A 27,317-nucleotide genomic window follows, 5' to 3' on the forward strand; every position below is an offset into this window, starting at 1 on the left:
CTTTGTCTGGCAGGCCAGGGTCCCACGGAAGCCACGCCACGCTGGTGGATGGGGAGGCTAGGTGGAAAGACACCTTAGCTGCTCTCTGAGGAGCGAGGGTCTGCCCAACCCAGCTGCCAGCCCTCAGAGACCCAGGTCTTCAGCCAAGGCGGGGCCTGGACGGTTATGATTTCAATCCAGGAAACCGAAGCCCACTGGAGCAGCCCTGGGCTGGCGGGAGGGGCTCAGAGCAGCTGGCTCAGTTCTCCCTCAGAGGCCACAGAATGGCATGAGGTTCTCCAGGTCACGGTCACAGTCACAGTGTGCAGACGGCCGGGGTCGCCCACATAGTCCCGGGTGCCTGTGCCGCAGCCATCGTGAAAAACAAAGTGTCTGGTTCCCAGACTCTCGGAGCTGGCCCCGGGGAAGGCTGCGTCTCAGAGAAAGGCCAGGGCGCCACCTTCCCTCCAACACCCTGGCCACCTCACAGGCCACCGCCACACCCCTGTGTCCCCACACACAGCCTGCACTCCCGTTTTCCTTACTTTCACTATGCCGGGAAAACAAAGGTGGAGATGTCCATGTCCAGGCCTGGGGTGAGCATGCGTGGCACCCCTGGTGGGTTCCAAGCTCTCGCCCAGCCTCAAAGCCGGGGAAACGAGCAGCCCAAGGAAGTCTTGCACCAAGGTGACCCCCGAGAGCCACCAGCCTCCACAATGGCCCCTTCATCCCAGCCTGGGCCTGGCAGGCTTCCTTGTCCCCTCTGGTCCCAGACTTGTCCCCGCTGCCCCCTCCGGACAGCACCCAGGGACAGCAGTGCCCCGAGGGCCTGTGAGGGCTCCTTCGAAGGCTCGACCTATCACAAGGCAGGCAGACCACGCGCAGGGTGATCGTGTGGGCCACCCTTGCCCCAGTTCCTCTCTCCCCCAGGAAGGTTGGCAGACTTGCCTCGCAGAGCCCAGCAGCCAGCCCAGCAGGGGGCAGGAGGGCTGCAGGGCAGAGAGGGGGAGGGCAGGGAGGTCACCAGGCCAGGAGCCAGGAACGGGGAAGGGTCTTTGCACCCACACAGGGACACCCCAGAGGTTTTCTCTCCAGAAGGTTCCAAGCCTTGATGCCCATGGCCCTCAGTCCTCCTAGCTGATCCCCCACCGTGTCCGCTCCCTGGTCCTTCCCACCCTCCCATCACTGTCTCCCCCTTCACACAGGTGCACCACCCACCTGCCTGCCCCGCTCCCTCCACCCCTCCCTATCCCTCATCATCCTCTCCACCCACCCCCCAAGCCCGTCCTCTCCTCTTCACAGGAAAGCCTCCTTTGCTCTTATTCCCTTTCTTTTTTTTTTTTTTTTAAGATTTATGTTATTTATTTGAAAGTCAGAGTTACACAGAGAGCGAAGAGGCAGAGAGAGAGAGAGAGAGAGGTCTTCCATCTGTTGGTTAACTCCCCATATGGCCGCAACGGCTGGAGCTGTGCCGATCCGAAGCCAGGAGCTTCTTCCAGGCCTCCCACATGGGTGCAGGGGCCCAAGGACTTGGGCCATCTTCTGCTGCTTTCCCAGGCCATAGCAGAGAGCTGGATCGGAAGAGGAGCAGCCAGGACTAGAACCGGCATCCATATGGGATGCTGGCACCTCAGGCCAGGGCTTTAACCCACTGCACCACAGCACCGGCCCCTCTTATTCCCTTTCTAAAATTGTCTTGCATTGGATAAGCGGAAAGAGAGACAGCACTCCCATCTGCTGGTTCACTCCCCAAATGCCCCAGCTGGACTGGACTGGGCTGAGACTGAAGCTGGGGACCAGGAACTCAATCCAGATCTCCCATAGGGCTACTTGAGCCAGCCCATCACCTCCCGGGTGCCCATTGGCAGGACTCAGCAGCTGGGGGCAGTTACCCAGAGACCACAAGAGGAGATGTGGGCATCTTGCAGCTAGGCCCAACGCCCATCCACCGCCTGCTCTTTTCCCACTTAATCCCTTCACCTCTGTCCCTGGAGGCTGCATTCACAGCCATGTCCAGCAGTGCCCCTACATTGCCAGCCATTTTTCAAACCTGGGATTCCCACACCCCCTAAACCCCACCTCTCTCTGCTATAAAGCGACCTTCCTAGAAACTGAAGCCTCCCAGTCCCCCCACTTGACTGCCCCCACACACACATACAGAGGGGCTCAGGGCCCCCCAGGGGCCAAGACTGCTGACCTCTGCTGTTTCACCTTTGCCTCTGTGCTATGCAATGGCCAGGGCTGAGAACCCGGGCAGGGGTGAGGCTTCCGGCCCTGAGGCTGACGCCTGATTCACGCAACTCCTGTTTTCTGGCTGCGGGCTTTGCTCCCGGGAACAGGAAAACAGATCGATGGGACAGCGCTTCAGCAGGGGTTTGTAAGTGCCATGCAGGGCAGGGGGGAAGAGAAGACTGGGGAAGACAGACTTGACCCACGTGGAGGGGCGCGGGCGATGTGAGCCAGGCGTGGGCGTCGGTGTCGGCTCTTCCAGGCAGGCAAGGGAGGGAGAAGCCGGCTTCCCTGGGGGAGGCACGTTAGCGCTTTGATGCCATTTGACAGTTTAGAAACTGAGGCTTGGAGGCCGGCGCCGTGGCTCAACAGGCTAATCCTCCGCCTAGCGGCGCCGGCACACCAGGTTCTAGTCCCGGTTGGGGCGCCGGATTCTGTCCCGGTTGCCCCTCTTCCAGGCCAGCTCTCTGCTATGGCCAGGGAGTGCAGTGGAGGATGGCCCAGGTGCTTGGGAGACCAGGAAAAGCACCTGGATCCTGGCTCCTGCCATCGGATCAGCGCGATGCAGCGGCAGCCATTGGAGGGTGAACCAACGGCAAAGGAAGACCTCTGTCTCTCTCTCTCACTGTCCACTCTGCCTGTCAAAAATAAAAAAATAAAAAAAAATTAAAAAAAAAAAAAGAAAGAAACTGAGGCTTGGAGGGCTGATTTGCCCACACGCACCACGCCAATAAGTGGCAGAGAGACAGGAATTCAAATCCATGCCCGCCCCCCTGTCCCAGCGTTCCCAGACAAGCATGACGAGGTGCAGCACCATCCATGTGGCTAAAGTATAGGGCACCAGGGGAGCGGGTGAGGGAGGAGGCGGAGAGAGGTGAGGAGCCCCGAGGACCCTCAGGAGACTTGGGGTAGGGAGGGGACGGATTCAGCCTGGTGTTAAGACACTCCCATCCCACAGAGGTGAGTGCCTGCGTTCAGTACCTGGCTTTGGTTGACTCCAGCTTCCTGCTAATGTGGACCATGGGAGGCAGGGATGACGGCTCCAATAATCGGGATTCTGCCTCCCCCATGGGAGACCTGGGTTGATGCTCCTGGCTTCAGCATCCCTGGTCATGGCGGGAATTTGCAGTGTGAACCAGCAGATGGGAGCACTCATGCTCGCTCGCTCTCTCATTCTGTCTCTCCCTCTCATAAATGAATTAATTAAAATGTTAAAAAATAATAAACAGAGTGTGAGGTGCCAAGCTGAGAACCTCTAGGGAGTAAATAATTGAATGATTCAGGGACTGAATGAAGGAGGTTGGACACAGGACCACTGTGTACAGTTGCGCAGGATGTGTGTTGCACAATTGTATATTGCACTCTGCTTTGGCTTCACCCCGTAAGTAATGGGGTGACACAGGGGGTCTGAAGAGTACGTGGGCAGATCTGGGCTGTAGAAACCTGGCTGTGGGGGCAGGCAGGACGTGGGATGGGGACCGGGGCTGGGAGAGATGAAGAAGTGTGACGACTTGGGGTTCAGATCAGGAAAGGGGTAAGAGCCTGCGAAGAGGGACGTGCACCCCAAGTCAGGCTGGGGCAGGGGTCTGGGCCCCTGTCCTCCCTGACCTTTGCTTCCCCAGCCTTCTCAGCACCGTACATCGGGCGGCTGAGACAGGCTCGCAGCTCTAGCGGTCGGTTAGTTCTGCTGAGTTCTCTCTTCTGACACCAGCTTTAACTCTCTCCACAATGCTCTGCCTCACAGCAATCGGAGGGGGTGCTTCAGCCCACAGCCCCCTTCCCCACCCCACCCGCAGCCAGGCTGGCGCCCCCAGCCCCCAGAAGAAACCCTCGCCCTGGACTCTGCCCTCCCAGAGACAGCTGGGGCTTGTTTTGTAACTCTCTTTCCTGGAAGGCACCTCAGCCGTTCACCTCCCCCCAGCCGGATCCAGCCAAGAGGGGTGAGTGGAGCTGGGCTTGGAGCAGCCCTGGGAGCAGGCAGACAAAGCAGGGGAGGGAGCCAGAGCGGAACGAGAGGTGGGAGGAGGGAGAATGACACGCACTTGCTCGTTCACGCAGTCAACAAAAGTGTGCGAAGCTCCCCTGTGATCTGTGCAGAATTAGGCAGACAGGGGTTGGGGAGGAGGTGGGGGGGTGGGGTCCACATGTGCCCCCGCCCCGGGAAGGGATGTTGTCTCCTCCCCGGCATTCAGATTTGACACCCTGTGAACACGAAAATGGGCCACGTCCTTAGCTCACCCCACTGCCACCCACGCACGCGCGCGCGCACACACACACACACACTTCCCTCAGGAATCAGACGCCTGGGCAGTCAGGCAGATGTGGGGGCAGGGCCTCCTGCCACTGACCGTGCCCATGGTTTGGGGCATGTCGCCTCTCTGGGCATTGAGACACTGACCGCACAAAGCTGAGGCTGTGCAAAGCCCAAAACGCGGACTAGACACGAGTGCCCTTCCTGGGCCACCAAGCGCCACACACACGTTCCTTAGGAGAAGGCCAGCGCTCCAGCCGCTGTGTCACTGAGCACTGAGTAGCTCCCTGAACAAAGGGCTTGCCCAGCTGGAGGCGCAGTCTGCAGCCAGGAGCGTGGCCGTGTGATCCCATCCAAGCCAGACAGCAACACTACCTAAAGTACTATCATTCGTCTCATTGGATGGAGAGGGAACAGTGGATGAGAAGTAGGTAGAGCCGGTTAGCCTGCCGCCTGCCACTCCAGCATCTCATATCAGAGCACCAGTGTAAGTCCAGGCAGCTCTGTTTCCAGTCCAGCTCCCTGCTGATGCACCTGGGAAAACAGCGGAAGATGGCCCAAGTAGCTGGGCCCCTCCTACCCACATAGGAGACCTGGAAGGAGTTGCTGGCTCCTGGAACCATCACCCGATGCCTCCTAGGGTGCACATTAGCAGAAAGCTGGAGTCAGAAGCAAAGTAGCCAGGAGCCAGGCACTCCCATAGGGGATGCGGGCGTCCCGAGTGGCGGCTTAACTTGCTTCGCCACAGCGCCTGCCCCACCCCCATGTCTTTCTGCCAGGGGGCTGGCACCTCTCCCCTGGAAGCTCCCACTCAGAACCTTCCACCAGGGCTGACTCTCTGAGCTAACCTCCCCTCTCCTGCAGTGCCCACGACCCCCCTGTGCCCGGGCGAGCCTCCTTCACAGATGCCCAATACTGGACCAAGAAACCTTCTCAGGAAAGACAGGGACCCCAGGAACACTCCCACCCCGGTACTTGTGGGCAGATGAGATGGGGAGAAGGAAAGGCAGAGGAAGAAAGGCAGAGAAAGAAAGGAAGAAAGGAAGGAAGGAAGGAAGGAAGGAAGGAAGGAAGGAAGGAAGGAAGGAAGGAAGGAAGGAAGGAAGGAAGGAAGGAAGAAAGAAAGAAAGAAAGAAAGAAAGAAAGAAAGAAAGAAAGAAAGAAAGAAAGAAAGAAAGAAAAGGAAAACAAAAAGACAGACAAAAGAGGGAGAAGCAAGGGCCAAAGAAGAGGGGGACCCAAGGACAGCACAGGGCTGGGGGTGGTGCCCAGGCTACAGAGCCCAGGAGGGGGCCCCAGGGCTGGGGGGCACAGGGGCAAGGGCAGAAAGTGTCTTTCCGCTTCTGCTCGCTCAGTCGCTCCATGTCTGCGGGAGACCTGCTGTGGCTCTGCCACTGGGCTGGGCCTTGGAGGTCAGTCGGGGACTTGGGCTACAAAAGTGATTTGCTGTGTAGCTGAAGTTCATGTGTCACTGGATGGCTGTGTTTTCATTCACTGACTCTGGCAACCCTGCCTGGAGCTCTGGCGGAGCGTAAAACGGACATGGCTCCTGACCCCGAGGAGTCGATAGAAGTGAGGACAAAGATAACAGCCCTGGGAGGCCTCACTGAGCATGCTTAGGCTGGAAAATCCATAATGCGCTCTGAAATGATTCCTCGCGAGAATGACCTAGGCGGGGAAATCAGGGAGGGCTTCTCCAAGGAGGTGACGGCTGAGATGAGAACTGAAGGAGAATCAGTTGTCAGGGGCATGTGGGTGGAAGAGGGACGTTCGTAGTACTGAAGGCAGAGGAAACAGCAGGTGCAAAAACCCTGTGGTGGATGGGAGCACAGTGCAGCCAGTGTGGCTAGCAGCCCCAGACAGCAAGGGGTTGTTAGGGGCAGGGAGGCTACTGGGGTTGGCTGGGGGTGGGCTGAGAAAGACCTCCAGCCCACATTGACGAATTTAGTCTCATCTCTCAGAACAGCTGGGAAGAGTTGCTGACAATGAAAATGCACAGGATTTGGAGGTGAATGAGACTAAGCAGTGGGGAAGAGGGGTGACCCAGAAGCTCCCAGGGCCTGGCCTGCAGGAATGATGGGAATGATGGTGGAGCCCTTCCTGAAAGGGGACTGGCCAGGGGCCAGCACTGGGACACAGCAGGTTAAGCCACCACCTGTGACGCCAGCATCCCAAATGGGCACCAGTTCAAGTGCCAGCTGCTGCGCTTCCAATCCAGCTCCCTGCTAATGGCTGGGAAAGCAGCAGAGGATGGCATAAGTCCCTGGGCTCTTCCACTCATGTGGGAGACCGGGAAGAAGATCCTGGCTCCTGACTTCGACCTGGCCCAGCCCTAGCCGCTGTGGCCATTCGGGGAGTAAACCAGAGGATGGAAGAGCTCTGCCTTTCAATTTAATTGCTTAATTAATTTAAAAAAAAAAACAAAGGGGGTGAGGACAACCACATGGTTCTAAGTCCAGCCCCTGCCTCCTTGTCCCTCCCAGCGTCATCCCTCCATCAACAAGGCAGGACTCCCCAGGATACCCTTATAAGGACCACGGCACGACAACCAAGTGCTCCACCAGATTGCCAGGCTGGAAACCACCATAGTGGAGGAGAAAAGAAAACTAGGGGCCAGTGCTATGGCGCAGCAGGTTGAAGCCCCGGCCTGCAGCGCCAGCATCCCTTATGGGCACAGGTTCAGGTCCCGGTTGCTCCACTTCAGACCCAGCTTCCTGCTAATGTGACTGGAAAAGCAGCAGAAAATCACGCAAGTGCTTGGACCCCTGCCACCCACGTGGGAACGCCTGGCTCCTGGCTTCAGATCGGCTCAGTTTCGGCCATTGCAGCCATCTGGGTAGTGAACCAGAGGATGGAAGACCTCTCTCAGTGTCTCTCCTTCTCTCTGTACAAATCGATAAAATAAATCTTTTTTTTATTTTTATTTTTATTTATTTATTTTTGACAGGCGGAGTAGACAGTGAGAGAGAGAGACAGAGAGAAAGGTCTTCCTTTTGCCGTTGGTTCACCCTCCAATGGCCGCCACTGCTGGCACGCTGCAGCCGGCACACTGCGCTGATCCAATGGCAGGAGCCAGGTGCTTCTCCTGGTCTCCCATGCGGACACAGGGCCCAAGCACTTGGGCCATCCTCCACTGCAGAGAGCTGGACTGGAAGAGGGGCAACCGGGACAGAATCCGGCGCTCCAACCGGAACTAGAACCCGGTGTGCCGGTGCCTCAGGCTGAGGACTAGCCTATTGAGCCACAGAGTCGGCCAAAATAAATCTTTTAAAAAGAAGAAGAAGAAGAAAAGAAAGCTGTAGAGGAAATCACGTGCCTCCGTGGTCCTTGGATTGGAGACAGGGACCTGAACCCCTAGGGAATCCGCTTAGGAACACGGTGGGTGGTGAGATCCCTGGTGCTTCCATCCTCCGACTCCCAGAAGCTGGGAAGTCTTGGATTTAGGATGGAACCAGGCAGAGGATCAGGGGCTCTGAGCAGACTGTGCAGTGGTGTGGGGGAGGGGCATACAGGGAGCCTGGGTTGTGAGGTCAGTTTCAGAGGGGTAGGGGGCAAAGGTGATTCCAGCAGAGGAAGCAGAAAGTTCGAAGGCCCAGTGGCTGTCGGCTGTCACGAGCCATAATAAAGGGGCTGGCACTGGGCGTAGCAGGTAAAGCCACTGCTTACAGTACCAGCATCCCTATGGGTGCTGGTTCGAGTCTGGGCTGCTTTGCTTCGGGTCCAGCTCCCTGCTATTGCGACTGGGAAAGCAGCGGAGGATGGCCCGAGTCCTTGGGCTTCTGCACTCATGTGGGAGACCCAGAAGAAGCTCTGAGCTCCCAGCTTCAGCCTGGCACACCCGCAGCCATTGCAGTCATTTGGGGAGTGAACCAGCGGATGGAAGATCTCTCTCTCTCTCTCTCTCTCTGTAACTCTGCCTTTCAAATAAATAAAATAAATCTTTAAAAAATAAGATAACATAAAGGGGCTGGAGAAGAGTAGTTAACTGAGAACCTGAGTAAGGCAGTTGCCAGGAGGATGTTGGGCGGGAGTGTGGGGAAAGTCATGTCCTCTGAGGTTCACACCCCCTGGCTGCCTAGGCACAGGGTCGTGATGCTCACGCACCCTCATTGCCCTCACGCAGGGTCCCAGCTCTTCAGGGCAGGAGTTCACCCCCTCTTCCTTCCTCCCAAGTGACAGCCCCCATCTGGGGCCTAAAGTGTTGGGGAATGGACACCTGTCCCAAGTTCTAAGGTACTCTTGCTGCCAACTCACTGATGCCTCAGACAAGCAAGGCGCACGTCCACTTAGGCCTTGCTTTCCCCGCTGTGGAACGGGTCTGCTGGAGGAGAAGACCCTAGAGACTGCTTCCAGCTCTGTTCTCTGGAAACGACCCTTCTCAGCCCCCAGGCTGGGTCATCTCCTCGTTCCCTGCTCCCTCCCTGCCCACACACCCCCAGAGGTCTCCTCTGCAGCGCCCCCACTGCCTCCTCTCCCTTCTCCCTCCCACCCTGGCTCCTCCAGATCTGGCTCCAGGCAGCCTCTGCGCTTCCGCCCACCCTCTACCCGGGATGTGCCAAGTGTCCCTTCCTCTGCCTGTCGCCTGGAGTTTAGGAGACACCGACCGACCCTGTTGTCGTCCGGTCTGTCGGAAGTGGGCTGCTTTGGCTTTGACCCACAGCCTCTCCCCTTGTTCTGCATGGAGGCTTGGGGCTGCCTCCAGAGAGCCCTGCAGGCCACGCCTGCCTCCAGGACAGGCCCCAGGGGGCTTCGGGGAGTGGGGGTGGTCAGTCTGCCCTGGCCCAGTCTGACCCCTTGCACACCAGCAGAGCAGGCCAGGGTCACCGAGCAGTCACATGTCACTTTGAATAAGAAGCCTTGAACTGCTGCTGAGACATGAAGTTGGGAAACAGCTCAGCCAAGGGCAATTGGACTTATTTTTCTTTTTTAATGTTTTTTTTTTGGGGGGGGAGGGGGGCTGGGGGGAGGGCTTTATTGTCCCACTAACCTTCCATGATGCTGGAAAATTGAATTTATCTTCTGAGCAGCCTGGTCTGATTTCCCCTGGGTCGGGACAGAGCTCTGCTCCCCTCCTGCTGCTGCTGCAACTTGGAAGCTTCTGGCTCTGCTCAGAGACCAGGAGCGAGAAGAGAGAGACCCAAGGCCTGGCTCTTGCCAGGCAGCACCCGGCCCCACTCCAGCCCCTGCAAGTTGGGAAAGCCTTTGCTGGATTCCCAAGTTTTCTTGTCATCCTCCTTCTCTCAGCAGCTGTCTTGGGCTGTCCCCCACAGCCTCCACCCTGGCCCTCGGTGCGGGCCCCTCTGTGACTCCCGCCTCTGTCTCAAAGCTCCCGGGCAAGTTGGTAGAGATACAGCTGTGAAGCATTTGTGCTGGCCGCCAGGCTGGCGGGGGAGCCATCTGCAGCCGGATGCCTGCCAGGCCTGAAATGACGGGAAGCCTGGGCCGCAGCCCGCCCCAGCGCCCAGTGCCGAAAACTCTGCGTCTGTCAAGGTCGAGGAGGCTGGGATGAGGGCAGTGACCTTGAGGCCACACTAGGAGACCAGGACACAGGTGTGCTCAGCTCCTAGTTGGCAACTTGCTGCTGAGATGGGCAGCAGAATGGAAATGTGGGGGTGGGGGGTGGGTGCCCTAAGGCAGAAGGCTGCCCACCCAAGCTGGGCAGGAACTTATCCTCAGCTGGCTGCCTCCTGTGGCCACCCTCCACGTGCTAGTGGATGGATTTCCAGGCCACAAGCCTGGGGAGTGGGGAGGAGAAGGGAAGGAGGGCTCTCCCTCCCAGACCCCTGAAATAAGAGACCCCCCCAGGCCTCTCCATTCCCCCAACCCATCCCCCGCCCCTCCTGGAGGAGTACACGGAGTCAGTAGACTGCTCAGACAGGCCTCTGGCCTCGGCACCCATCTGGTTCCAATCAGATCACAGAGGATGTGTGGCAAGGGGGGCCACAGTGAGCCCCCTGACCTCACAGTCACCCTCCCCCCCAGGGCAGTCCCCTCCCACTTGTATCCTTTTACTCCCGGGCAGGCCGCACACAGAGCGACTGAAAGATGGGGTGGTGGTGCAGGAGCAGGCAGCAGGGGGCGCGGGCCTCCCTTCCCCTCCCCAGTGGTCGGATCCCAGACCTGCAGACCACAGAGGAAAAAAGAAGGAAACTGATGAAAAGGACTGGAGGGAAGAAGAAGGGCTGCAAACAGAGAACCAGAAGGCTCTAGAAACCTTCAGATCTCAGTTGGGTCTGATTGCAAACAGGGAAACTGAACCCAGGGAAGGGAATCCATTGGAGCTGGCGGAACTCTGCTGTGGCCCGAGCCGCTGGTCTTCCCAAGAACACCCTAGATAGGAATCCCATCCCTGTCTGACGCGTGGGGAAGCTGAGGCCCTTGAGGAACCAGGTCTGTCTGATTCGAGTCTGGGCACCAGGGAAAAGCCCATGCCCCTCTCGTCCCCGCTGTCTCTGGGGTTTCACCAGGTGGGGACCAAGTTCTGGAGAAGTTCTGGGTCGGCTCCGGTCCCCCGCCCTGCACTGGCCCAGCCCCAGCCCCTGTGTCCAGGCCCAGAGCCAAGGACACAGCCCGAATGACACAGTCTCTGGTCGCCACTTGCTCTCTCTGGACGACCCCAGCAGCTGGGCCTCCACTTCCCATCCATAAAGCGGGTTGGGTTGGCTAAAACCAGATAGGACAGTGATTCGGTGCTTCCCCAACCCTTCATTCCTGTCATCCAAGCAAACCTAGACACTTCCCCCTGGCTTGGGGGGTTTTCGGGAAGACGGTTCTGACTTTCAGAGTTTAGAGCAGCAAGGGGGCCAAGAGAAGGAGGGGACCCAGCCAGCCATGGAGGCCACCAAGCTGCATCTTTCCCCTGGGGACTTCCTCCCGCCTCCACTGAAAGCAATTTGTCATGCCCTGAATTGAGTGGTTCCAACAAGGGTTTAATTTCAGTTTAATGGCTCTGTTTTTATGTGTAATTAAATACCACTGCATGGTGAAAATATGTTGTTTGCACTTTAGAGTCCGTGTAAGGGCCTGGGAAGCTGATCCCCAGGAGTTTCTACTCCCAGGCTCTGCCAGCCCTTCACTCATCAGGGCTGGTGGGACTGGACTCCAGGTGGAGGGGGAGGGGCTGGGAAGGGGAGGCCAGAGGAGGTCGCCTTGGCGCCTGCTCACGCAGCACAGCATGTTTCTAATTAGCTAAGGCGCGGGGCTCCCCACAGCTGCTCCCTGACCCCAGCCCTCCCCACCTTCCGGGGCCCCAGGGGGACAGGTCACTCTGACAGTGAGGCTCCCATTAGGCCCTTGATCAGCAGCAGTGCCTGTCCCAACAAGACTGAGCCCAGAGGCGGACTCCTTTGTCCCGCCTCCACATAACCACCCCCCACCCCCCACCCTTGAATATGCTTGAATATGCTCCCTCCTCCTGGTCCAGCTCCCCTAGTTGACAAGCTGGCCCCCTTTCCTCCCTCTGCCCTCGACCACCCAGGGTGCCAGCAGCCAGCAGCCAGCCGGCCCCCCAGCTCTGTCCACCCCCAGTGTCTCCACTTTCTCTAGGTCAGAGGTGACATTGCCTAGGAGCCTGGAATGCAGGGGGATCTCCTCTGGCTGGGAATGCTTTCAGGGTCATTTGCCACACAGCCATATTTACACATCCCCCCAGGAGGGGACGCGGGGCAGGAGCCTTCCTGGAGCACCTCGCTGGCAGCCTGGCCCCAAGGAGCAGAGACAAGAGGAGCTGAAGGTAGGACAGTGACTGGAACCTCACAGCCCAGACGGGGAGGGAAGGGGCCTCTGGCCATCTATCCAGAGATTACCCCCGCCGGAATCCATCGCAGGAGTCAGTCCAAGGCTCCACTTTCTTCTCCCTGCCCCCAGCCTGCCCTCTTGCCAGCGAAATCCCAGCCCCCAGCCCTCAGCCCCAGCGCTGGATCTGCACTGCGAAGCTGGAAACGGAAACCAAATGTTTGATGTAGCTCAGCTCCAGCGGGCGAGGGGATCCAGGCAGGGGCTGCAGAGGACGGCTCGGGGTGGGGAGGCAGGGCAGAGCATGCGACAAAGGGATAAGCCCAAGTTCACACGGTGTAGTGGTCCCTACCCGAGGGTCTGGCACCGTGTGTGGCAACCACAGGGACCATGTCAGGGTATCTGGAGGCCAAGTGGGAAGGGGGGCCCAGGGCCAAACACAGAGCTGCTCCCATTTCCTTTCTGAAACGGAGGCCCTGGTTCCAGGGTCGTGGGGACAGTGTTCTTGTGGAATTCTCCCAAATGCACGTTCCACGGCTCCCTGGGACCACACAGTCCCCTACAACGCCCCACAGGGGCCCCGCACTCAGAGCCGGCGGGGAAGTGTGCGCTCTGCGCATGTGTCGTTCTCAGCTCAGAGACCCAGCACACAAGTGGCCATCTCACAGAAGCACATCAGGTGGGCACACACGCACACCTGGAAGGGCCCAGACGCTTGCTCCCGTGCCACCTTCACACGCACCCCCACAGCCACCTCCAAGCCGACTGCTTTCTCAGGAGACCTCCTACCACCGGCTGCCCAGGGTGCAGACCCCCAGCCTTGGGAAGGGGCTGGAAAGAGCTGCATTAGGGAGAGACTTCCCCTGGGTGTGGCTGAGAGACCTGAGACTGAATCTTCAGCCCGCACTCCCTCCCCCTCCAGCACGCCCTGGGCCGGCCCTGGAAGGAGTGGGCTCTAGGCAGAGTGGCAGGGAACTCAAGGTAGCTTTGTTGCTGGTCTCCTGCTGCTAGCAGCAGCGTGGTGCCTCAGTGAAACCAGACAGCTGCAAGAGGCTGCGGCACCGAGGCAGAGCTAAGAGGGATGCGACTTCAGCCCCAGACCCAAGGTGCAGACAGCACAGGTGCCATCGAAGTAGAGGCCAGGGAAACCCGAACTCTGGGAGCACTTCTAGAACTGGGGAGGGGACAGGGCCAGGCTGGAGGGAATGTCCCCAGAAGGCAGTGGCCTCACTGCCGTGTACTCTGAGGAGTCCACGGTAGACGCCCCCCCTGGGGCTGGCGCTGAACATCCACAACAAAATCAAAGCTGCCCCTCCCCCCCGCCCTGTCTCCCGGCCCCTCAGAATACCATCTCAGCACAGCCCCCAGGCAGGAATCTGGGCGGTCAGAGCTGTGGAGCATGTGGCGGGCAGAACCCCCCTAGTCCCCAGCTAAACTAAAAAACCCACATGCAAACCCCATCCGCTGATGGCCCACTCCACATACAGGCTGATCCCAGAAAGAGCGCTGGCCCAACAGGGCTATCCTTGGTCACACCTTCCTCCAGAAGCCACTGCTACACCCCAGGAGTCCAAGCCAGACAGCCCCTACTCCGTGGACAGGGATACCCCCAGGAAGAAGCTTCAGGGAAGGGGCGGGTGGGCTGACTTCACCACATAGGCAGGTCTGGGCACCCACTTCCCAAAATCTGTCCCCTCGCCAGCCCTGGGACCTCCCCAATTCCCAACAGTAAATCAAGCAACCACACACAATATTCTAGAGATTTTGTTTTGTTTTGTTTTGTTAAAAAAAAAAAAAAAGAAGAAAAGACTTGCTGGCAAACTGAAAGGTTCTTAAGTTTCCTTCCATCCAGAAAACGCCCAGGGGCCTCGGGAGGAGCAGGGGAGGAGGTGAAGGGGAAGGAGTAAACGGGAGAGCCACAGTGGCGAGCCACCGGAAGCATGGGGTCAGGTCATCCCGGTCAGGTCATCCCGTGACGGCCTGGCTGCAGGGAGCCGGACCCCAGCAGGCGGGTCCTCTTCGGCACGAGGCACATTCAGTCCAAGGCTGCATCCTCTCTTCCCACTCTGACTGCTCCAAAAGATGCTCCAACCGCCCAACCCTCTGTTCAGCAGAACTTCTTCCAATCCCTCCTCTCCCATCCAGCAGGGACTTGGTTGCTAGGAAACCAAGCCAAAGGATACCTGGACCCCAAAGTGGGCTTGTCCCTGCAGGCCCCTGCCCCTGAGGGTCCTGGGGAAGAGAGGAAGGGGAGCCTTGGGAGTGGGTCAAAGCCACACCATCATTGGGCCATCCACACCCCTCGCCTTCCCTGTGCCCTCCCCTCCCCCGCAACTGGACGGTGGGCGGGACAACGGTCAAGGAACATATATCTCTCTTCTCCTCCGACTCTGGGAATGAGACTTCTCTTCTCTCACAGGCTTGTGCTCACCTGAAGGAGGGATCCCATATACCCAAATCAGAGGAAGTCGGAATAAGAGCTGGAACATAGTATGTGGTCAATACATGTTTTCAGATGGGTGGGTAGGTGGGTAGATAGAGGAATGAATTCAGAATCAAGTTGGAAACGCGCCAGGGCTCCCCATCACCACTCTGCGACCTCCTGGGCTCTCTAAGCCCAAATAGGACACTCTAGGCTCTGGCTCACCCAATGGCACATCCATGCCCATCAAGACACACACATACACGCACACACACACGCACACACCCCAAGGGAAATTTCTGGGCCACAGGCAGAGCCAGGACTCAGATCCAGACCCCACTCTGGGTCAGCTCTGCACTCTCAGAGCAGGGGGGAGCAGGGGGCATGAGCCCCCCGCCAGAGGCAGGGCTCACTCTCGGAAGCTGTCGGCCAGTTGGTGGCAGTCCAGCTCCCCCTTGGGCTCCAGGCCGCCTGGAAGCTTCACCCCCGTCTTCCGATCCACACACCAGCACTTGCCGCGCTGCCCATCCAGGGCTGGGTGACACTGCCAAGACAGGAGGGGCATGAGCAGTCAGCTGGCAGACAGGGACAGAAAAGCCCCAGCGTCCCGCCTCAACCGCAGCTCAGCCCCCAAGTCAGACAGGGAGGAGGCTCATCTCTGAGTGTGGGTCCCCTGAGCTCACTCCGGTAGGGAGCACTTGGCTAGGAAGGCGAGGTCCAGAGCGTCTGGGGAGGCAGGACCCTGCAAAGGCCTGGGTTAGAAAGGTTGGTTCAGGTCGGAGATGCTTCAGGGATGTGCTTGGTGGAGTCAATGGCAGGATCCAAACTGGGATTAAGGTAAGACCAGGGTAAGGGCTGCAGTTGAATTAGGAATTAGGAGTAAAACTTGAGTCTGGTAAGGGTTACAGCCCAGGTCAGAAACAGAACTGGGCTATGGGCAGAGGTCAAGGTCAGAGCAACTAAGGTCAGGCTGAAGTTTAGATTAGGATTAGACAGTAGAGGGCATGAGAGCAAAAGCCTATTTCAGGGTAGAATTAGAGTTACAGTGAAGGTTAGTTCCAGGGCCAAGGGCCAGAATTTGTCTGGGGATGGAGTCAAGTGTCCCAGCTTTCACTGGGATAAAAACTGCAGGAAGAAAACATACATGGAATTAGGCAACACAAGAAGTGGAACCTAGTTATGGACCCTGTTAACAATCATATAGCACTACTGGTCCATCAGCTGCAAGGAGTAAGCCACTCTAATGTAAGACATCAAACACAAGGGAAACTGGCCAGGGGGAGAACGGCAGTACAAGGCAGCTGTATACTTTCTGTCCAGTTTTTCTATAAACCTAGAACTGCCCTAATAAAATAATGTATATTAATTGTTTTAAAAATCAGAGGGGAAAAGTCTAGAGAATTGGGAACAGGATAAAATCGGTGTTGGGATAAAGGTTGGAGTTGGGCGGGCACTGACTTCGGGGAACTCTCTCTGGGCCTTCCGGCATTACACAAGACCTCACACCCGCCTGAATTCTCCTGGGGTGTCCAGAGCACGAGAGCCTCTGTGCTCCCAGCCAGACCTCTGCTGGCTCGCTGGATGTGTCCAGAGCCCAGAGGGCTGGAGCCGGGGACCTCAGGCTGTATCCAGCACAAGGCACCCTGGGACCCACCCTGATGGGCCAATCCCACCCAAACATCCCAGCCTCCTGTGAGACCAGAGGATACCCCAAGTTCCAAGGGCAGGAAGGAATACGGAGGCGGCCGCCTCTGTGTCTTCTCTCCTGCCCCCCTTCCTCTGATTCCACCCCAAATCCTGTTCCTCAGGTGGTTCTGCTGCACAGGCTGGGGTAAGGGATGGGCTGAGCTTCCTCCCTGCCTCAGGCCCTTCCGCTGCTCCTGGGAAGGGAGAGCGCTGGGAGCCCAAGGATGGTGGTGACTCCAGGGATAAGCAGCCCTGGGCCGGGAGGCAGGGTCCCGCCACCCCTATCTCTCTCTCTCTCTCTCTCTGACTCTGGGCCCTGTTTACACCTCTCTGCACCTCAGCCTCCTTATCTCCAAAATGAGGGAGGCACCGACACGGGGTGGGATTCGGGAAGGGCCCAAGGGCCAGGTTGGAGAGACGCCCCTCCCATCCGCACCTGCTTGGGGTGGAAGTTGCCGTTGCGGTCGCAGTTGGGGATGGGGATGATGAAGAGGTCCTCGTGGGTGCGGCTCTGCGAGGCGGCCAGCCGCTCAAGGGCCCGGTGCAGCTCACTCTGGCAGGAACCCTGGGGCTGGGGGAGAGGAGGACGAAACCGCTCAGCAGAAGGGAGAGAGGTAGCAGGACCAGACAGGACTCAGCTCCCTGGGAGAGGCCAGGGAGGGAGCCATGAAGTCATGTCAGCGACAACTTGTAGGACCCAAGCACCCCTCAGAGCCGCCCATCAGAAAGCACAGGAGCCAGACCCTGCAGCAGGGTGGCAAGGGTTACGGCAGTGACCAGCATTAACCCCCTCGTTACTGGGAAGGGCCAAGAAATACCCGGGGCGGGGTGGGTGGGGGAGGCTTGGGGTAGCTGCTTTTTTCCCAGCCAGTACAGAAGCATTTCAGTATTTAACAATCGCTTCCACTGTACCGAAGTATACAACTGATGAGCAGGAAAATCACTCCAAGGAAAGATGACACACACTAGGTGTATCTGGCACACAGTAGGTGTCCACAGAATGTCTGCCGGATGAACACAGCCCAGATCGGGTGATGATGGTGGTGGATGCATGTGTGCATGTGTGTGCATGTGCATGCGTGTGTGCATGTGTGTGCGTCTCTGTGTGTGTGTGTGTCTAGGCACATGCACGTGTGTGAGTCAGAGCTCCTCACCACAGGCCGGACGTCTTCGCGGGGCGCCCCAATAATCTTCATCTTGCCCCCACTGGAGCTCCGGTCTCGCATCTTGGCGAAATGCTTCTGCAGGCACCTGCGGTCATGGGCGCTGCAGGGGCTGAAGCTGTTGTTGGGGTGATCGCCCTCGTCCTTGTCTGCAGTCCAGACAAGATGGGGAGCGTCAGCACCGGAAAAGGACATCACACCAGCCCCCTCCCCCACTTTCTCCCTCTTGGAGACTCTCCAGCCTGGCAATGGGGCCTGGAGGACAGCAAGAAACCAAAGCAGCCCCCCATCTCCTCCCCGCTCCCCTGGATCTCCTAGAAGATCGTTGCTCTTAAAGTCCTTGACTTGTCCCTCACCCCGCCCAGTCCAGCCCTCCAGTGAGTCACCAGCTGCAGCTGCCCAGATGGCAGCAGAATCCCTTGGGCCCTGCAGGGAGGTCTGCAGCAGGCAGGGGGTCCCCTCCCCATTACTGCCCCCACCCCGTGCCATTCAGTTCCCCACCATCCCCCTCTCTGCCTGCTTTCTTTTTCTGTCTCCCTGCTCTTTCCAATGTCTGGCTGGGCTAGCCAAGGGATCCCCAGGTGCTTGCTGCTGACACTCTACCCAACAGCCAGAATCAAAGTTTCCATGAGTGATGAAAAATCTGGCCCACAGACGCTCCCCATTGGCTGGGTGGGAGCGCAGAAGCAGGAGTGAGTGAGTGTGTGTGTGTGTGTGACTCCCTGTGTGGCCCCAGGACCAAGAGAACACCCCCCCTCATTCCTCAGCCCCTGTCTCAAAGTTTCTCATCCCTAGGCTTCAGATCCCATCCAAAATCCACGTCTGTTGCCCTGAGCCAAGGCACCGAGCACCTGGAGATGGGAGCAAAGAGACTGGCCTCTCGCCCCATCTATGAGATCTGCACTCTCTGAGCTCAACAAGAACCCCATCCAGAAGTCCCAGGATCAGAGCCGCGGCTCCTCCCTCCAGGCAGCCAAAGCCAGAATGCAGGGCTGAGCTGGAGAGAGAGAGAGAGAGTGGGAGACCTCTCTGCAGATCTGAGCCCCTCTGCAAGGCTGGGGCTTGGCAGCTCACTGCAAGCTGAGCACAAGGCCCCTGCCAGCATTCCAGATGTTGGCAGCCGGACAGGAGGTTACATCTGGTTTGCGTCAGGATTTTTTTTTCCTGAGGAGTTAGCAGGTTCCTCCATGCGTGGCAGTGGTCCCAGAGCTGCCTCTGGGTCAAATGGTATTTTTCCGCCTAGCCAAAGCTGGGGGTTGCTTCCCTTTCTCTATTCTCCTACTTAGAGTGTTGGGGGTTGGGGGAAGCATGCAGATAAAGGGAATTCAGGCAAGAAGCAATCTAGACCCCTAGAAAGTCTTTGTCAAGGTTCCACACCAAGGATCACCAATAAAATGGAGTCATCAAGGGGAAGAGGATTTTGTCATGGGTGGAGGGCTGCCTGAGAGAGGCATCATTGGAGCAGAGATATGATCCGCCCTTCTGCACGTGTGCCATCCAGAGGACAATGCAGAGGGAACTCCTGTCACTCATCAAGTTCCTGAGGGTCAACCACAGCCAAGACACCAAGCTAGCCCTCCTAGCCAGTGCAGGCAGGCAGCAAAAGAAGTGGACAAGGATCATGCCAAGGAGACCTTAGGAGACTAGACCCTGAACCTCCTTTAGGAACCAGAGGAAGTCTGGGATTGGGCTGTCTTCAGAGACCCTCCCAGAGAACCTTCCTGGTCCAAAAGACCCAGGAAGGCCCAGGACTCCCTCCCTCGTTGACCCACCCTGCACAAAGTCATGAGGTTTGTGTTTCAGGGGTGTAGGCTGGAGCTGAGGTACAGACAGAAAGAGGAAACACACCAAAAGAATGAGAACCAAACCTTGGAAGGACAGAACTGCACTAAGCTGCGGCCCAAGGCCCTGGGAAAGGCTGGAGGACATCACCAGGCCTTGCCTGCCACAGCCCAGGCCACTGGGTCGAGGGCGTCCCCTCCCAAACTGGACAGCCTTTATTTTTCCTGAGTTTGCTTTCTTTCCACAACCATAGAGAAAGCACAGCTTTGCCCGGCAACTCCTGTTCCTCTTGGTAGGGAACAACTTCCTCTGGGGAAGAAAGTTCTGAGGCTCCAGGAGCTCAAAGAGTAAGGACAAGCTTTCTCAGGCAAGGGGTGCCCGGAAAGCGGCCAGCTGCCCACCACGGGGGTGTAGGGCAGTAGAGGCCTCAAGGGTCCTACTAGAAGACGGAGTGCAGGTTCTGTAACAACTGCTTTCCCATGTGGAGTGTCTGTGAGCAGAAAATCACAAACGATTACCCCCTCAGGGGACTGCTAGCAGACGTTTGGGGTGTTTGGGAGGGCGACTGAGCGCGCTCACTGAAACCTTGGGCTGCGGAGAGCACAGGGCGAGCCTGGATGTGGAGTTCCTGTGCTGGAGTTGGTCTGGCCTGAGTCACCTGGAGAGGGTTGCCAGCAGCCTGCCTGGCCTCCCCCTGGTTGGGCTCCCCAAGGCCAAGCCCACCGAGCCCTAGTTCCTGCCCAAGCTTACACTAGAGCCCTCCAGAGAGGGACAACAGCTCCTTACTCTCACCAGGACAGGGAGCCACCAAGGAATCCCGTCCTCCCACTCACACACAAAAGGATGGACACCCAAGAACCACAAACAAACACATAATCACATGACCACGCACACCATGCGTTCACAAGAGCACACCCACGGGCACTCTGGCACTCGGACCCGGCCCCGGTCAGAGACACAGACCTTGGACAGGGCACTAGGGTTTCCCCAGTCTCTGTACCCTAGGCTGTTGACTTTCCATCTAATCTCTAACTTTGCCCTGCCCAGGCTTGCTTGCCTGGCACACTGAGGACCCACCCCAGGATCCGCCCCTAGGCACTGGGCTTTGGGGGGTAGAGGTTACAGCACTGGGTCTCCCAGCTCCCAGAACCGCTTGCATACTTGCTACTTCTGCTAGAGTTCCAGCTGCCTGGTGCTGTTCACTCCCATGGTGCCCTCTGGAAAAAATTCATGCCCATGCCCGCGGGCTCCCCACTACGCAGAGGCTGGAGTCAGACGTAGCCCCCTGAAAGGTCTCACTTCCGAAAAGCCTGTGTGGGATATGGGGCTTCCAAGGCAGGCTGGGGCTCCTCCTCAGCCGCCCATGGGTGCTAGCTAACGGACACCCACACGTGGCAGCTGTGGTCTCTGCTGAGCAAGGGAAGGAGTCCAGAGCGAGGAGAGGCTGACAGTGTGTGGTGGAAGATGGAGGAGTTCCTCCTCCTTGCTGTGTGATTTCCCCCACCACGGGACCCCCCCCCCCATGTCCAGCCCCTCCCATGAGCCGGCCAGGCTGGGAGCCGAGCGGCCCAGTCATTCAGACACAAAGCTCCAGCTGCAACCTGGGGACTCACTCACCTGCTCAGCCAGAAAGACATTTCCCGAGGAGGACAAGCCAGGACCACCTGTGTGGAGCCCAGGCCCCTTCTTTGAGGGCTGACTTGGGAAGCCCCTCACCTTTGTGCTGTACTACTGGCCTGGGCCTGAAGAGCCTGCTAAGGCAGTGGGGCTCTCCTCGTGCACACAGCAACAAGAGGCCCCAAAGTCCACCCACCCCTTAGTTCCTCTGAATGTCCCCCCAACTCTGCTCCCTTGTCCTACTGGTCCTCGAGTCCCAGCAGCAACCCTTTCTTCATTGCCATCCTCATCAACGTCAGCTTACTGAGCCTTGCTCCTTGCCAGACGTTCCCACCCTGCGAGGCAGGTCCTGTCACCATCCCCATTTCACAGCTGAGCAAACTGGACGGGCAGACTTAACTCGCAGCTCCTACGTCTTTAAACGGAAAAGATTCTTGATCGCCGAGGAACCAACTGGTAATATTGCTTTGCCAATACTACAGGAAAAATGCCAAGCAGCCCTGCTCCTCCAGCCCTCCTCCCCCAAGGCATAGAATTTCTGGGAAGGCCGGCTCCCATGTCATGCCTGGATTCCCAGTACTGAAGTACGGAGGACAATATTTGCTGCGTTGACTAAAAATTAACCCAGCCTCCCTGTTCCCTAACCCTGTCCCAGAGGGACCCAGGGCCCAGTTTAGGAACTCCCTGTCCAAGGCTGATCTCCCCACTGAACACTCCCCCAGATTCCACGAGTGGAGGGTCAGGACCCCGAGGCAGAATTGTGGACTTGTGACGCACATGTCCCGCTCCACCTCTGGCGGCCACAGCCGTGTTAATCCACAACCTGGCTGCCTGGAGCTGGCTGGAGATGGACGGGTGGGGGAGGGTGGGGAGGGTGGGGAAGACCTGCCCCTGGTGCACAGCAGCGGCAGCTGAGCCATAGCTGGCCGAGGAGGAGGCAAACCAAGGGAATGCCTGTCCCCAACCACCTGCTGAAGCTCAGCCCCAAGAGGAAGACGCAGAGAACCGCCTGATGCCCTCCACCCAGCATTCCTGGGCTGCAGGGGGCAGATTGGGGTTGGGCTGCGGGAGGGGACCCCCAGGAGGGACAATGCCCTATTGACAGTATAAGGCTAAAGAGGGTAGCAGGATAGGGTCTGAGCCCTGGTCACCTTCTCTCACCAAAGACCCTGCAGAGCTGCTGCACAACTCTAGGGGGCGTCCTTCCCCTGGTGCAGCGTGGCCCAGGCCGTGGTAGGGGAGGACTTCTCTGATGACCAGGAGGTGACAGCGCATGGACCCTGCCTACCAAGCAGGTACCTAGCTTCCCCGACCCTCCTGATTCCCCCTTCGCCCCCTCCAGCTGCCTGCATCTTCAGCATGGGTGGAGGACAAAGCAAAGAGGGAAGGGGGAGACACATTAGCCACCTGGGCTCCGAAATCCAACAGGGACCTGAAGCCAACCCACTCCTAGTCACCTCTGCAGGCCAGTTTGCCTTGTGTCCACAGGGCAGCCACCAGCTGTCCGTGCCAAGCCGTGCGACAGGGTCAGACTATCCTCCACCAAAGAATGGGGTCTTCCTACCTAAGCAAAGCAGAAGACCCTCTGAGGGCTCCTCTGTTCCAGTGGGCAAGAGAGGAGGAGGCGGCCATCTTTATCTGGTGCCAGACACCCGCCAGCCAGCGGAGGGTGGAGAATTCAAAAGGAAACTGGCCCCCGTTGTACCCAAGGAGCCCAAGGGCTCAGCCCTCACTCCCAGCCTCACTGGTGCTGGCATCTGTGCCCCAAGATCAGCAACTTACTCCCCAGGACCCCTCCTCCCGACGAGCTGGGTGCCAGGCTGTTTTCTGCTGACCCATCTCTCTCTGCCCAGGGGCAGGAAGGGCAGCGAGGCCAGAGGCCCGGACCCCTGGGGTCCACCTCCTTCCTGTTTTCCCTGCATCCTGCTCTCCTCCAGCTAACAGGCGGCAGAAGATTGAGGAAGTGGAGCGGTCTGGGACCCTGGGCAGGAAGCTTGGGGCCAGAGTCCCAGCATCCGGACTGCAACAATGGAAGCTTGAAGCACCAGGAAGAGAGACAGACACAGAGGCACAGGGAGAGCGAAACAGACGGAGCGGGAACAAGAAACGGAGGCAGAGATACAGACAGGCAGAGAGGGTCCAAGGGGAGCAGAAAGATAAAAACAGTGATGGAAAGACCAGGCAGCAGAAAAATGGAAAGCGAGATGAAAGTGAGAGGCCGTGCGACAGAAACAGAAGCGTGGAACAAGCTGGCGAGAGAGCGCGAGCGAGAGAGAGAAACTGAGAAAGAGAACTCAGGACGTCGTTAGTGAAACTGGCTGCTGAGAGACAAAGCAGGAAAGAACAAAAGAACACAAGGCCGAAAGAGACATGGGAGAGAAGCTGAGACCGGCTCACTGAGGAATGGAAACAGAGAAAGTGTAAGAATGAGGTTAGGGCTAAAAGGTCTCTCTCCCGCCCTCCCCATCGCTATCCCCTATCCCACACCCACGAGGTTTCCGCAGCTCTGGGCTGGGAGCCAAGACTTCTCTTCTGCCAGCTCACGTGGCACCTGCCAGGAAGAGGGAGCAGGGGAGCTTGGAGACCAGGCCGGGCAGAGACCCCTGTCTTTGCACAGCCCTCCAACAGCAAGGTGAGCTGCCTACGGCTTTGGGGACGGGCAGCCTGGCAGCCTGGCAGCCCTCACCACCAAAGGCCACCTCCTTTGTATTTCCCACTCCACCACGTGAGGATGTCCAGCTCTGGCTCCTCAGCCCCTGGGGTTTCACCGGCGTCCAGGGTGAGGGGCAGGCCCTGGTTCAGGAACAGAGCTGTCCCCACCCCCACTCCACCCCCATGCTCCAGTTCACTGGCCGTGGACAGCTCTCTTGACCAGACCTGGTCACTACATTTGCCACTCTGTCACCAGCAGCCAGACCTCTTCCCAGATAGCACCGGTGGGAGATTTGAGACATAGGGATGGGACACAGTCCCCTTAGCCGTGGCAACAGGCTGTTGGGAACTGGGGAGCAGTTTCTTTGGCTGAGCCTGTCCCGTGCCAGTCAGGCCCTGCCACGTCCCTGCCTTCTCCTCAGCTCACGGGGGATTTTTCCAGGGCCTTCCAGGCCAGCCGGAGGAGGGAAGAGCGCACCAAGAGGTCGAGCGAGGGCAGGGTGTCTTACCAGAGGGCTGCATGCTTGCCTGGATGGCCTCGATCTCCGCCAGCTCCATGCACACGCCTTGTCCTTGCATCAGCGTGTGCAGGGGTTTCTCCACCCCCCGGGGCGGGTAGCAGCGCAGGCCCGAGCCGCAGCGCTGGGTGTACACCCCGCAGGGCATCCCCAAGCCCAGGGCGCAAGTGGCGCAACAGCCGCAGCCCGGCTCCCGCACCAGCTCCTCGCAGCCCACGGGGGGGCGGCAGCGCGCCAGCTTCTCCTCGGAGCAGGGCGGGCAGTGGATGGCTTCGTCGCCCAGGCTCGGCTGGGGCCCGGAGGCCAGCAGCAGGGCGACCACGAGGCAGAGGGACAGCATGGTCGGGCGAGGACGGGGCGGGGAGCGCGGGCGCGCAGGCGGGTAGCTGGGGGCACGCGGCGGCAGCGCCCGGCGCGCCTGGAAGACCCGACCCGGAGGGCGCTGGGAGACGGGGCGGCCGGGCTGGAGGACCGGGACGGATTCGGGGAAGTTAGCAAGCGCGCCGGAGCGGAGCGAGCCTGGCCGCGCGGGCGCTGCGCCGCATCCTCGGCCTGGCCTAGGCGGGCGGCGGGCGGCGGGGGCTGGGGGCTGAGCGGCTGCCCGGGACCGGCTCCCCCCGCGGACTTTATACCGGCCCCTGGCCACACCCCCAGCGCCTTCCCAGAGGTGGGGGAGCCCGGGCGGGCGAGGGGGAGAGGGAGAGGCGGCCGTTAGGGGGAGGGGGCGCTGTCCTGAGTCGCCGCCGCCGCTCCAACATCTGAAAGTCCTTTGCTGCCGAAGAAGGAAGCGGCGCGGTTGGGAAGCTTTGCAGGCGCCCAGGGCGCCTCTGAACCCGAGTCGGGAGGGGAGAGCGGGAGAGGCGAAGCGAAGGGGCTGGGTTTGGCCCCCTCCCCCCACCAATCTCAGAGGATTCTGCCCCACCCCCACCGACGCTGCCCTCAGTCCCCACTAAGAACAGAACCTTCCCGCCAGGACTCCCTGCTCTGCGAATTCAATGTCCCTGGCCGGAGTCCTTCCCACCCCACCCCAGGGCTTCCAGGCTTCTGCTGGAGATCGGGCCGTGTGGGGTGGAGAAGGAGGCACAAGCACCCAGCGAGGGGTCAGGAAGGCCTGGCGGCCCAAGACTCTCTTCCCGCTGAACCCTTGCAACCTCCCCTTTCCCCAGGATCCCCCAAGGCTCATCCGGACCCTGGTCCACTCTGCCTTCTCTGGCGTGGAATCGACTGAAGGCCTGGGAGGGAGGAGAGGTGCCAAGCCTCTTCTTTCCTGGGTGTTTGCTTCAACTGTCCCAACGCACTCCTGGAAGGAAAATTGGCCTGCGGGATTGCCCACTCACAACACTCTCGGGTTGCGTCTGAACAACTTCGGGGACACTGCTCTTGCAGCCATTGTGTATTTGTGTAGTTGTGACGGTTTCCCAGCAGGTGGCAGTCAAGGGTTTGAGGAAGGGGGTGCCTTTTTCCAACTTGGGCTAGCATGGGGCTGTTCTTCCACTCTGTGATGTCCTATATCCCCAGCCCTTGCCCCAATCCTGCTGGGATTGAGAGGAGCCAGAGAATAGCATTTGGTGCAGGGACCCATCTCCTAAGGTCTTTCTCGGATACCCTAATCCCTGCCAGTCCGCCCACACAGAGGTTTCTGCTATCTTGCAGCTTGTTTAAGGCTAAGGGCACCTGTCCAGGCGTGATCTGTGGCCCACAGTGCACTGATTGGTTTTTTGCTTGGCCTGCAAAGCTGTGGGGCAACCAAGCTGAAGTGCAGCTCGAAGACTCCCTTTCGTACTTCGTCTTGTAGGGCAGGAGTCTTTCGGCCTCGCGGAGTCTGAGCCACCTCTGGCTTTCTGCAAGTGCAGGCTGCCCGAGTGCTTGCAGGGAGACCGGGCTGGAAGCCGGACCACGGGACAGACCAAAAAGTTGCAAACTGGCGGCACCTACTGGCAACTATGAAGACTGCAGAGGGCTGGAGCGATGGCCCAGCACAAGGCTCTGGGATTCTCTCCATCCCCTCAGGGATGAAATGGGGTCCCTTCTGCCCCTTCTGCCTTGGATTAAAAATAAAAAAAGGACAGACAGAGCCAGGTTCCTCAGGTCCTTGAGAAGAGCCCAGCCTGGCCTAATTCAGAGAAGTGCCCCCTCAGCCCCGTTCCTCTACTTGCAATACCTTTGGACCCCGTTCTGCCTCCAACCTGTCCTCTGACCTTAGAGCTTAACAGTTCCTAACTCCATCATCTCCACTCATCCTACCTGTCGAAGCTCTTGTGAGAATACCATGGTACCAAGAAGGATAGTTCTGATCCCGGTGCCAGGCTATTCCCTATACAGCAAACCGGGAAGGCATAAGGTACTGCCGGGTCCTGGAGGCAGAGGGGGCAGGAGAGGCTGGACAGGGCCAAGAGGCATACCTGGGCAAGCATGTGTGCAGGTATGTGTGGGAAGTCCAGAGAGGTTTCCAGGTGAGACAGAGGTCCGCTCTGATCCCAGTACCTCCCCCAGCCCCCAGTCCTCAGACACCTTCCCCACCCCACCCCTATTTCTGTCACAGAGGCAGGAGAATGCACTCCTAGGAGCAGGCCTTCCAAGTCCCTCCCCACCGTTCATGCAACACATATCTGAGCACCTTTTATGCACAGGCTTTGTGCTACATTCTGGGGGCCTTGTCCCCCGCCATGGAACTGGTGGGTTTTGTCCCTCCTCTTCCCCCCCCGCCCCACCCCTTAGCTTGTAGTGTCTGGGAGAGGCTGTAGATCAAAGGCTTGGGATGTGGAGTCAGAGGACCAGATTCAAAGTTGCAGGACAGCCACTTCAGAGCTGTGGGATCCAGGACCTGCCACTTAATATCTTCGAGGGTCATTTTCAGCCTCTGAAAGAAGGGAGCTAACCCCCACAGGAGAGTTGGATGAAGCCGAGGAGCAGAGTCAAGCACCGTGCTGGTCATTGGCATTCTCCACCTGACTGCTGCCTCCTTACAGACTCACAGCTCCAACCAGAAGCCTTCCAAGCAAAGGATCCTGGCCCTCCTTCCCTGCCATCTTTCCCAGCCCAGGGCTCCACAGCCTTCCGGGTCCCTGAGGGCTGGAAAGATGCCCCTCCCAGTGGGCATGGAAGAGCCCCACTTCCTCCCTGCCTCTTCCAGCCCCCCGCCTTCACTGGCTTCTGGTTTAGAGCCTCTCCAGCACCCTTGTTCCTACAGCTCCAGACCTCAGCTGGCCTCCTTAAGAAATGGGAAGAAGAGCTCCCTTTCCAGGGGGGAAGATGCCGGCCTGACAGCAGCACCGTGTCTGGTA

The 27,317-nt window shown here is 58.7% G+C and overlaps 1 protein-coding gene and 1 long non-coding RNA gene across 3 annotated transcripts; one reads left to right on the forward strand and one right to left on the reverse strand.

The window, feature by feature from the left end:
• Window positions 1-13,946: 13,946 nt before the first annotated feature.
• IGFBP4 (insulin like growth factor binding protein 4) lies at window positions 13,947-24,863 on the reverse strand. Its single transcript, XM_002719357.5, has 4 exons — window positions 24,025-24,863; window positions 17,456-17,613; window positions 16,738-16,872; window positions 13,947-15,159 (listed from the first exon to the last, which is right to left on the reverse strand). The coding sequence occupies exons 1-4, from the start codon at window positions 24,371-24,373 to the stop codon at window positions 15,025-15,027; spliced, it is 777 nt and encodes a 258-aa protein (XP_002719403.1). The 5' UTR covers window positions 24,374-24,863; the 3' UTR covers window positions 13,947-15,024.
• On the forward strand, window positions 21,752-26,107 carry LOC138846090 (uncharacterized). Of its 2 annotated transcripts, none has more exons than XR_011383479.1 (2): window positions 21,752-23,495; window positions 25,200-26,107. It is a non-coding gene; the product is annotated as an uncharacterized lncRNA (long non-coding RNA). The 2 variants fall into 2 exon arrangements; XR_011383478.1 differs by having other exon boundaries at window positions 25,829-26,107.
• Window positions 26,108-27,317: the final 1,210 nt, after the last annotated feature.

The sequence above is a fragment of the Oryctolagus cuniculus genome, chromosome 17 (assembly GCF_964237555.1).
Source record: "Oryctolagus cuniculus chromosome 17, mOryCun1.1, whole genome shotgun sequence".
NCBI lineage: Eukaryota > Metazoa > Chordata > Mammalia > Lagomorpha > Leporidae > Oryctolagus > Oryctolagus cuniculus.